The sequence below is a fragment of the Anastrepha obliqua genome, chromosome 5 (assembly GCF_027943255.1).
Source record: "Anastrepha obliqua isolate idAnaObli1 chromosome 5, idAnaObli1_1.0, whole genome shotgun sequence".
NCBI lineage: Eukaryota > Metazoa > Arthropoda > Insecta > Diptera > Tephritidae > Anastrepha > Anastrepha obliqua.
This window is the reverse complement of record NC_072896.1, coordinates 48,307,031-48,318,912: the sequence shown is the minus strand read 5'-3', so window position 1 is coordinate 48,318,912 and position 11,882 is coordinate 48,307,031. Positions and strand designations below refer to the sequence as shown.

The 11,882-nt window shown below is 34.6% G+C and overlaps 1 protein-coding gene across 1 annotated transcript; it reads left to right on the top strand.

Annotated features, from left to right (window-relative positions):
- The first annotated feature begins 3,556 nt into the window (after nt 1-3,556).
- On the top strand, nt 3,557-10,575 carry LOC129249225 (heterogeneous nuclear ribonucleoprotein 27C). The gene is made up of 4 exons (XM_054888911.1): nt 3,557-3,754; nt 5,145-5,445; nt 5,508-6,017; nt 7,147-10,575. The coding sequence occupies exons 3-4, from the start codon at nt 5,523-5,525 to the stop codon at nt 7,918-7,920; spliced, it is 1,269 nt and encodes a 422-aa protein (XP_054744886.1). The 5' UTR covers nt 3,557-3,754; nt 5,145-5,445; nt 5,508-5,522; the 3' UTR covers nt 7,921-10,575.
- The last annotated feature ends 1,307 nt before the right edge of the window (nt 10,576-11,882 follow it).

The window sequence follows — 11,882 nt, the reverse complement described above, 5'->3', positions numbered from 1 at the left end:
TACAAATTGGTAGTGCCCCGTGTATATTTCTGCTGTGAAAAAGCAGGAGTGCATTTTTTCACCAAGATGTCACGCTTTTTCTGTCATACGAAGTACTTCTTCGATTTTTTCTTTATATGGAAGAAAAAGAGTAGCTTAATAGCATATGAAAGGTCTGCAAATGAAACACATTTTTAAAAGAACGATATGGAAGAAGAACTGTTCAATTCAAATGTTATTAATTCGCCGCAATAGCTTATGCCTAATAGGACTGCCACAATGGGTCCTTTGTGCCCGTTGTGGTAACGCGTTTGACTGACATTATATGTAAAACGTACCGTAGTGTTTAAATTCCATTTATTTTCTGCATTCGACTCAAATACACATAATCTATTTTGCCATCAGTGAAACTCGTTGCTGCATTGACCAGAACGATTCTTCCACATATGGTTCAAGCAGTTAACAACTTCCGGGATTAGCCCAAGTATCCTCTGCTTCCGAACATCCGTACGGGAACAAGCCAACGTGAGAAGGCGAAGCATCCCAGCATAGCTGGTTGTGCGCTGGGTTAGGGACCCGCCACGTAAATAATCTGCATCAATGAGCGATTTTTTAACGTATCGCACATTTGCGCTTACGCCCCGACGGAAGAGAAGGACGATGTGTCCAAAGATTCCTTCTATGAGCGCCTGGAACGTTCCTATGAGCGCTGCCCCGTTCACGGCATAAAAGTCGTACTTGGCGACTTCAACTAACGCTCCGGCTCTGAAAGTATTCGATGCTGTACCAGCTGGTAGTAGCAGAGGAAGAAGGCGTAAGCGGTTATCGTCGAAATACGCAGCTGCAAAAACGGAATACACGTATGTCCAAATTAGAAGCAGAGAATACACATATGACGTTGCAACTAGAAGCAATTGAGGCTGAGTGAACCAAAATTGAATCGTCCAAATATTTCAACCAGTGGTCCCAAAGTAAAAGCTCCATCCTTCGGCGGCACTTTACCATTTCCAATATTTAAGCTCCAGTTCGAAACAACAGCAACAACAAATCACTAGAGCAATGCAAACAAGGTTACGTCGTTCGTAGTCTCGCTTAAAGCCTCCGCCGCCGAAGTACTGCAGGAGATCCAGAAGCCAATAGAGGTAACTATGGGAGTCTAATGGCAGCAATAGAGAGACGTTATGGGCGTAACGTAAAGGCAGCTAATGTTCCAGATGGAACTGACGCATTGCTGTCAGAGGACAAATGAGACCTTGTTTTACGCATTTGGCGTATGCAAAAGAAACAGTACATTTTATGGAAAAGATGAAGTTCTAAGCATGCATAATAAGTATGCGAAATCCGAACACCAAGCGGGTCAAACTTAACACCGGAAGATACATTTGCTGAAACAGTTTATTTTGCACTGTTATAGGAAACAGTAGCTCTCTTAAGCAAGCCAGTGCCCAAAGTCCATCGGGTTCAAGTTGAAGAGCCTACCTCGTGGGAAGAAACAATTAGGAGAACTAAGAGGTAGTCCTTACCTCAAACTCAGTTCTTACCTAAGATTCAGCAGCTCGGATGAAAAGTGTTTCAACTGCGGTAAGGCTAGACATATTGTACACAGTTGTCGAATACCACGTAGCCAACCGAACAGAAGCTCGGGCGAAATGAAGCAAAATACGGTGGAGAGAAACCATCTCGAGTATCGTATAGGCGAACTTGTGTTATAGAGGAAAGGTCCAAATGATTGAAGTTCTGGAAGATTGCAGCTATATAACGAGGGTTCATCATTTGAGCTATGAATGTGGCGGTCCGTTTGCAACAAGCGACTTGACCAGACCATGCGGCCAAAACCATTGCTGAGGTTTTTGTGCAGATCTGGATGACTCGGTTTGGAGTACTTTTAGAGTTGCATTCAGCCCAAGGAAGAAACTTCGAATCCGCAGTTTTCATTGATGAGAATTAGGAAACCACGTTCAACATCTTTGCAGATGTAATCAGATGGAATGGTCGAAAGATTCAATCGCTACCATCTCTAAAGCTGCTAGCGTTATGGGAAATTAATTGCTTCATTTTCATTTGCGATGAACTATCGTGGGCATTTCATCGCATAACTTTTAATTTAAAAAAAACTTGCGTACAAATCCCTTTCGAGTAAAACAAAAGTTTATTAAGCGAAAAAAATGTATGTAAATCAATCTTCTTATGGGATAAAAATATTAAATAAAAAGAATAAAGTAAAAGGAACAAATTATTTTTAAATTTCTCTTTTGATTTTATAAAATTGTGCAAATTTTCGCAAGGTGGTCAAAATACCAAATTAACAACACATTGCATGCGATAAACGTCATGTCATAAGTTCTTCGACTTGTTGTATAAGGTCTGCGAAGAGCAGTTTCTATTTGCATTATATCGTATGAGATGATTTGCATGCGATCAGCGTCCACATGTCGGGGCCAGGGGTAAGAGAATTTGATAGTTTAAAAGTAACAAGTACCACTTAAACACCTTTTCATTTCTAGTGGATATCAAAAGAAATATTATCTAGAGAAAATTTTACCGTAATATAAAAAAGTCATACTAACTATAATAATAATAGTAAAAATAATATAACAGTAAACATTTCCCTAGTTCCCTATGAGCTTAATATACTACTGAATCCAAAAGATAAAAAAAAATTAAATGAAAACAAAATATTGGATCTGCAAACATATATCCGAAAAATTTAAATGTTTAAAATTGCCTGCCCATTATTGAAATAGATATGAGCGTGCCAGTTCTACGTTACCGGAATGACCCGGAGTTTTCGCGACCTAGGGCTGGCGCCTCAGTAAACTAGACTTGTCTAGTGTACCGCTCCTTCTCAGCATGTATAGTGTCCAATGCAGACAAAACTTCATCCTTCAAGATGTGTCAATGAGGAACGTACCGTGCGCACCTTAGCAATCGATGATTATGAATTTTGGCGCAATTTTATTGAAATCTTTCAGGAGAGAAATATTTTGAAAGAGATGAAAATTATTAAAAAAGATACAGCATGCATAAAAAAAAGGTATAATTATAAATAAAAAAAGAAAAATCATAATGTAGTAAATAATAAATTGCAAGCCATACTGTTACTTACATACTGCTTACTATAGTTTGCTTATTTGTGAATTGACGTTCGACGAAATATGCATACAAGTGTGCATGGGTATATCTTGCTTTAGGTTACAATGTCAGTTCTCGCCTATGAACGATTGCCTGACCATAGGTTAAACAAATTAGAGCAGAAATATATATTTTTATAACTTTCATTACATCAGAAAATTCTTATTTTCTATTTACAAATATTATATATTTTTTGCAATATTTTCTTTAAAATATGGTCAATGAGATTCGTGCATTATAATATTGAAAAGAAGAAAATTTGACTACACAAGGGTTAATGCTTGACACTCTCGCTGGAACATAAGAGCAATTTGTGGAGGGAAAATTTTTCAAAACGTGGCAGAATATTGCCGGACTATATAACACACACGAAGAAAAGGGAAAGATATATAGATAACACTGGACAAGCAGTCATTGTACTCTGCGACGTAGACTGTTTCACCACAGTTCAGTACAGGGAAAACTCACCTCCTGCATGCAGCGTTTCAGTTTGTCGAAATCATTTTTTTAAGTTAGGTTATAATCGTATGCATCAAATCATACAATTAATTATAAGCTAGTTTTTTAAGGAAAAAACTTAAATTTAGTGAATTTGCAGTGCGAATAAATTGAGATTCTCGCAGACGAACACTTGGCGGAAACGGTGAGAATAAAATATTTAAGGTTTAAGGACTTTATATAACGCTTTCGGGTGTCGGAATTTTGTGAAGCAGCAAGCTGGTAGCTGGCGACCCTCGGAGCCAATTTTTCTTTATTGGTTTATGCACAGTAGTGTTTTGTTAAAAAGAGTGCTTATGTTGGCGTATACAGAAATGGCCACATTGATGGCAGAAACCACGATCACGATAACGGAATCATTAATTTGGAGTAAAATGTAGAGCAATGAGGCGGTTACCTTCTCGTGATATATTTTTGTTTTTCAGTAGAATGTATAAAATTTGGCTGTTTGCATAGTACAATGTGTGCCAGAGACTTGTGTGGAAAGCGAAAAATTCCTCGTTTTATTCTATACATAAAAATACTATGTATATCCACACGATTCACACACCTCTACTTACAAATATGTATACCGTGTATACACGGCACAACTCGTAGTCCGAGTCGGCCATTTACGCAAGTATGTACATTAATTATACATATATGCAGCGTCGTCTATTAAAAAAATAGATATTAATGCGCATCAAGGGATATCAATAATAATTTTGTTAATATCTCTATAGAAAAAAGGTAATGTGGACGTATTTAGCGACCGGTAAATCGTCCAATCCTTAACGAGTTGACATAGGCATTCCATTCATTGTATTTTACATGTACATACGTATGGGTTTGTGTTAGTATGTATTTGCCCCATTTTGTGACGAAGCTGAATATTGTTCAATTTGATTTTATAGGTTATATTTTACATATGTGGCGGTTTAAGTATTTTCCTACGATTTACACTTAAATAATATCTAACATTTTTATTTTTTTCTTTTGTGAAAGAATCAACCTGCTAGTTTGTCTATACTAATTATTTGCATTTTACTATGTGATTTTATTGATGAAGCATTCATGCGACTTCCATTTTGTTTTTGGATAGAAATGCCGCTAGTGGTGAATAACTATCTTTGAGGTGAATATTTCGGAGCCAGGTACGTCAATTTTTTCGCATACTGGTGTTGCCAAACGATAAATCTGTGTTCTCCGTAATGTTTTAGTTTTGGTTTTTATGTTAAGTTAGTCTGTTGAAAGCAGGGCAAAGCATTCGGTATTGAATTCTTATTTTGATAAAACTACAATCATAATTCTGAACATTTGTCTCATAAGTTGTTAAAGCAATAGGTACTATCATAGAAGTGGTTGTGTAAATTGTATTGAGTGTGTTAATGCAGGTGTATGCTGGGCTTCCACTCAATATTTCTAGAGTTCAACTTCACTAAATTTTACGGCGCCCTTATTTTTACATTAGAACGAGTTATTTTAATTTGTTTTCTTTTTACATGTAAACTCTTCATCATTCACGTTTCTTTCTTCCAATGTTAAACCTTATTTAGAAAGTTACGTGTTGAAGGCGTGGCTTTGGTTTTCTTAGCTAAAACACCCAAAAAGTGTGGATATAGCATATGCAAACCCCTTAAGAAGTCGGAGTTTATTCACCTTAAGCTAGCTATATTTTGCTAAAACAACATTAACGCTAAAAAAAAAACTACAGAAAAAACTAGCCAAACTACTCACGAGTTACAACGGTGGTAAAAGTACTGAAATCGGTGACAAACAAGGCAACGAAAGTATAGAAAACTTTACGGAAGTAACAGAAGAAGTAACGGCCTAAAAACGATTTCAACAACAGCAACTGTAAGAAATCTTTTTTATATAATTTCCATATTCTAACTAAAATATCACTTTAATTCAAAAAGAGTCCTCAGAAGATCATGGAGGAGGATGAGAGGGGAAAACTGTTTGTTGGCGGTCTATCGTGGGAGACGACGCAGGAAAATCTTTCACGTTATTTCTGCCGTTTTGGAGAGATTATTGATTGCGTCGTAATGAAGAACAACGAGAGTGGTCGTTCGCGCGGATTCGGCTTTGTGACATTTGCGGATCCGGCAAATGTAAGCCATGTACTACAGAGTGGGCCTCATACTCTTGACGGCCGTACAATTGATCCAAAACCGTGTAACCCACGTACACTGCAGAAACCTAAAAAAGGAGGCGGCTATAAAGTATTCCTTGGTGGTTTGCCGTCCAATGTTACTGAGACGGATTTACGTACTTTCTTTGGACGGTATGGCAAAGTAACTGAGGTCGTGATCATGTATGACCAAGAGAAGAAAAAATCGCGAGGATTTGGCTTTCTATCCTTTGAAGAAGAATCATCGGTGGAACATGTTACTAATGAACGCTACATCAATCTTAATGGAAAGCAAGTGAGTACTAAAAAACTGATTAATCGTATTTAACCCACATGTCTCTTGTTTTATTCGATTTTTTTATTATTTCATTGACTATTTGATGATTGGTCGACGACAGGTTCACCTTAGTCATCGATTTTTTTTTTAATGAAAGAAAAAACCGTGATAATTTATTTGCTTAGCGCATTAATACAATATAAAAATATTCTTATGGTCTAGGTAGGGTGGTTGTCATCAAGACACACTTATGGTCTAAGACTTACGTATTTTAAATGTAAATAAGAATAAGCCGAAATTTTATTTAAACTACTTATAATAGACATTGAAATAATGCATACAGCGATTTTTTGAAACTGAACTATTAATTCAGACATATTTTGAGTTTCTATTGAACTGAATTAAGGCTTAGGTCATAGGAGTTTTTTGAGTATACAGAGACCTAAGAAGACTTACAAAGAAAAGCTCTGAGCAACCAAGAGATCTGATGGGAGTATTAAAGAAAATCATCGCGAGGAGATTAGAACAATCAACAACACCACGGAGACAGTATAAAAAATACCATTATTCTCCTACTATCCAGAGATTTTAAATTTATTAATAGGCATCTAGATTCATAGGCGGAGATGGGATGGTTTTCTGAATTATCTCAACCCTAACAACATGGCATGCATAGTATGGAAACCAGACAAAAGCTCCAGCGTATACGGGTCTGTGAAATCTGAACTGTGGCGCCTAACAAAAGTATGCGTGTTTGATACGATTCAGTTATAATGTAATAATATGGTTAACGAAAATAATCTTGGAGTGAAAGTTTACACCCAGGTCTTTAATTCCACTTACCCTCAACGATATTGCAATGATTAGAAAAGATAACTGTGAAGAAATTTAAAAATATAGAAATATTGACCGATAACCTCTCATTTGGATTTACATACAATTGCGCTAAAAACAAAAATAAACAATATTGATCGTTAACTAAAATGATATAGATATCCATATTATTATTTTTGGTATAAAGCCTACCCATACGGCCTTTTTTTCTACCAGTACAAATTTGATTCACTTACTTATTTGTTGACTTTAAAACAAATTCAAAAATGTATCAAGAAGAGTTATAAATAAATATTTAATTTTTATTTCATAGGTGGAAATTAAAAAGGCGGAACCTCGTGATGGATCTGGTGGCCAAAACGCTAATAACAGTAATGTTAGTGGTGGTTATGGCAAACTTGGTAACGAGTGCAACCACTGGGGCCCTCATCATGCTCCAATTAACATGATGCAAGGTCAGAACGGCCAAATGGGAGGACCACCACTTAATATGCCAATTGGTGCGCCGAATATGATGCCAGGCTACCAAGGCTGGGGCACTTCGCCACAACAACAAGGCTATGGATATGGGAACAGTGGTCCTGGTTCTTACCAAGGTTGGGGAGCACCACCAGGCCCCCAAGGACCACCACCACAATGGTCAAACTATGCTGCTGGTCCCCAACAAACCCAAGGATATGGAGGTTATGATATGTACAATTCAACTTCAACTGGCGGGCCATCTGGTCCTTCAGGCGGTGGCAGTTGGAATTCGTGGAATATACCACCCAACTCGGCTGGTCCAACAGGAGCACCAGGCGCTGCTGCCGGAAGCGCTACAGATATGTATTCGCGCGCTCAAACGTGGGGAGCAGGAGGTCCCTCGACAACTGGCCCCGTAGGCGGAATGCCACGTACTGGTCCGGGTAATTCCGCTTCAAAATCGGGCTCGGAGTATGACTACGGCGGTTACGGCTCTGGTTATGACTATGACTACACCAGCTACAAACCAGATGGCGGTGCTTCGAATTATGGCGCCGGGCCGCGTTCAGCGTATGGAAATGACAGTGCAACACAACCACCATACGCTGCCTCACAGGCAGTCTAAGACGCATTAGTCGAAACACACACTTAAAGCGCCCAACTTGCAGCGTCCTCGCCGAACTAGTGAACGCTGCCTTTCGGCCTTGTATGTGTGAAACAAGATTAAATTTAAGCTTAGCGTCTATTCATTCAGTTCAGTTGTTGAAATTAATTACTAACTATATATACTACATAAACAAATACTAAATATAAAGTTTATATACATACATTACTTATATTGAGGAAAAAGGACAAAGAATATAAAAATATGTGAAGGCATAAACATAAAGCAAGAAGCATTAGGCACTTAACATACATACATAAACACTGCTACCATCCGTTATACACAGACACAGAGTAAACATAAATCGTAGCTTAAAATCACAAGCAAAAAGTAAATTCATGATTTGAAAGATTTTAGAGAACAAATCGTAAACTGTTCACATTAATCTAGTATAAATTTGATAGAATAAATCAACTGGTACAGCAATACGGATATGCGAGACTGTAGAAAAAATGGGCATATGTGGTAGCGCCCTTATTTTGAATTATTTGAGTTATTTATTTTTGCATGAATTAATGAATGAATGCCCAAAATAACTCGCTTTTAGGCACAATACAATAATTTAGATGCATATTTTTCGGGAATACATTTATACTTAACGTGTTATAAGTTGTACCTAATCATTTGAATAAGCTATTAGTGTTTAAGGAGTTGTTTTATCTCACTCCCCAGTAATATTTACTTTTAGTTCTCTATATTAGGAAGTTTGTTGATCTGTAAATTCGTTGCATATCTGTGCGTTTGCCGCATTTAAGGCACTACAGTCTAATCTAGCTGGCAGTTCCAGTTGATTTTCCCTTTTTTATAATTTCAAGAGAGTATTGTTAAATTTCATTTAAAAATTTTATTTTGTGTGCGTAAATTTTATACGCCAATATACATATATAACTTATGGTAACACTTATGGTTTGATGTTTAGTTACAACTAAAATTATAGTAAAAATAGTAAATTACAATATCTTAATAATATACAAAACTACATATGCATTACTATTTTAATTTTGATGAATGTAAATGAGAAAAATTGAATAGGTGAAGACGAAATGTAAACACATAAATTCACTTTATAACCTATGAAGGATAACAAAAATTATGTGTAGTAATAGTGAATTAATGAGCCAATATATATAGATACAAATATATATTTACCTACAAATATAGTTTACGTACAATAATTTATCAAAATTTAATGAAACAAGAGGACAAAAAAAAAAGGAAAATGAACAAAAAATTACATTTGAAGTTGATAAGAGTAAATAAACGGAATGTTTTAATTTAGAAATAGTATATGTCATCAATGATGTAGTCTATATATAGTTTATAACTATTACTACGATAATTACCACTACAACTTACGTGACGGTGTCCGCGAAAGTAATGCAAATAAACAAAAATAGTAGTAAACACAAAAGGTGGTTTGTAAAATTGTTTTTCAAAAGGGATGCAATTGTCCTTGCGATAAGTACGAGTTTTTAAAAGAGTGCATTTGTATTTTGGTTTAAATTGTTAACATCGTCATGTCCACAATTACTTTAAAATGTGCTTTAAATAAATAACTTATGTTGGACGTGGTTTCATATAAGACTTACCATCCATGTAAGCTATGGTTATACTTTTGAATTTACCTGCTTTTTGTGAGCACCAAAAAATCAATTTTCTGTTTTTATTTTCTTCGAGAACCAGTTCAGTTACATTAACATGCTTACGACGAAAATAGATGTTACAAGGATTAAGCTAAAACATTAAAGATTCTTATATTATTCAAACGGAACGGAAACAAAATGGTGGTAGCTAGTGTTCGCAAATATCACCGATGCGAGCCTCAGAAAAGAAAAAAAAATAAACTAATAGAATATTATAACAAGAAAACCTGACGTAATTATTAAATTTAATATAAATACCAGATACAATAACAATAAATTACTGTAAACACACCTACATACTTTAAAAAGCATACATAACTAAATTACATTTAAATGGAGAATAGAAAAAAATTACAATTTATTATCTACCACATACATTTAAATCTATGTAAAATTAAATTAATCGTAACATAATGATAACTAATTTAACAAAACAAAATAAGTACATATTTGATAGAACGAATGCTAAATTACAATTACAAATGAAACAAATCTAAATTTAATGTACGCTAGTATAAAATTTTAACGTAAAACTAAATTAAATAGCAAGCAACCACTTGATGCAAAGTTAAAGTAAACGTAACGTAACGTAAAGTAAAAGAGGATTAAACACAAAACCAACACTGACTGTTAATTGTAAAACAATTTCTTTAATTATTATGATTTACTATAAATTTTAAAGTTTACATTTTAATTGAATATATAATATATACATACATATATTAAAATATATACATATATATTTAAATACATGCATACATACTTATTATCAAATATCGTAATTAAATGAAATACTTTTCAACCTAACATGAGATGAGACGGGAAGCTACATACATAGGTAAAATGAATGAGCCTTGAGGCATATCTTGGGTATGTTATACATATAATTTTTCTGCATTGTTATGCTTTCATATTGAGTTAATATTGCTAACTCGTCAGTTATAAAATAAAATGAGGTGAATTTTGCTAATAATACATGCGTTTAAGATCTTTTCACAAATTTATATGTTTATATATCAGGAGAAGACAAGGAGAAATTGATACTTATTTCAATATATCATAATAATGGTGGGATCAGAATATTTTCGAAGGATTATATTTTCTATAATTTTAAATTTACAGCGGCTTGAATATGAAATATTTATGATCAAAATTATATTAATAATTTCCAGTGGTTTATGTGTATATAGTACAGTATATCTGCCGAGTTGGTCCCTAAGTTGATTGACTTCAAGTTTAACGGTAAAGTGTTCAATTTAATTTCTGTAGTCGATTAGGGTAAAGCATGCGACACGAAATGGTGCTCGCCTAACCAAATGTATTTGTGCGTGACATATTGGCTGTAAGTTTTGAAGTCGGACTACACATTATAATGTTAAAAAAAAACAGTTTTCTAATATTGTCCGCCCCACGCAGTGCATTTTCCTCAAGAAAAAATATAAAACCCATCTGCCGTTCGAAGGAGCTTCCATTAGTGGGGCAACGTTACACTGCGCTCTACAAATTGCAGGATAAGCTCGGCCATTTATCAAGGGTGTATTGCAATACTATTATATTATTTGTACGTATGCATCTCATTTAAATATTTTTTAGCAACTTGTATAAATGGCATGTTATGTGGGGAATAAAATCCAAAATCGAACAAGCGTACATTTAAAGAAATAACCAAGAAAATTTGAGTGTTTATGACTTAAAACTTCATCATATTCGTTTAAAGGGATTTCAATAATACATCAAATTATTTCAGAACATAAAATTAGCTGAGTCTACTTATACTAGTTTCAGAGATTTTTGTACTGCAAGGATATTGCTCAAACATCTGGAGACCCATAGTTGTTTAATGGTTTCACTATATACACACATATAGTATTTAATATTGTAAAAATATCATAATATTTACTCATTATTCTCACTAATTCATACATATGTTATTGTTATATAAGTACATAAATGTGTATGAATATTATTTATTCGCAATTATCAAAAAGAGTGTTTAATTTTTTATTAATTTTGTTGTGTAACGTTGTTATGATATACTTCGTATACATACTTGTATGTAAATAAATATATTACAAATGCTTAAGAAATTCACTAAATCCATCGAAATGTTTTGCAATTAGCAATAATCAAAAAATTCAAATATACAAATACATTTTAAAATCAAACATCGGTTTATTCAGATGTGGGATATGGTACTGGTCAGATTTGTTTATTGATCCCATGATTTTCTAAATTTTTAAATTACGAAGCTAATGTAACAAATGACGCATATTTTTATTG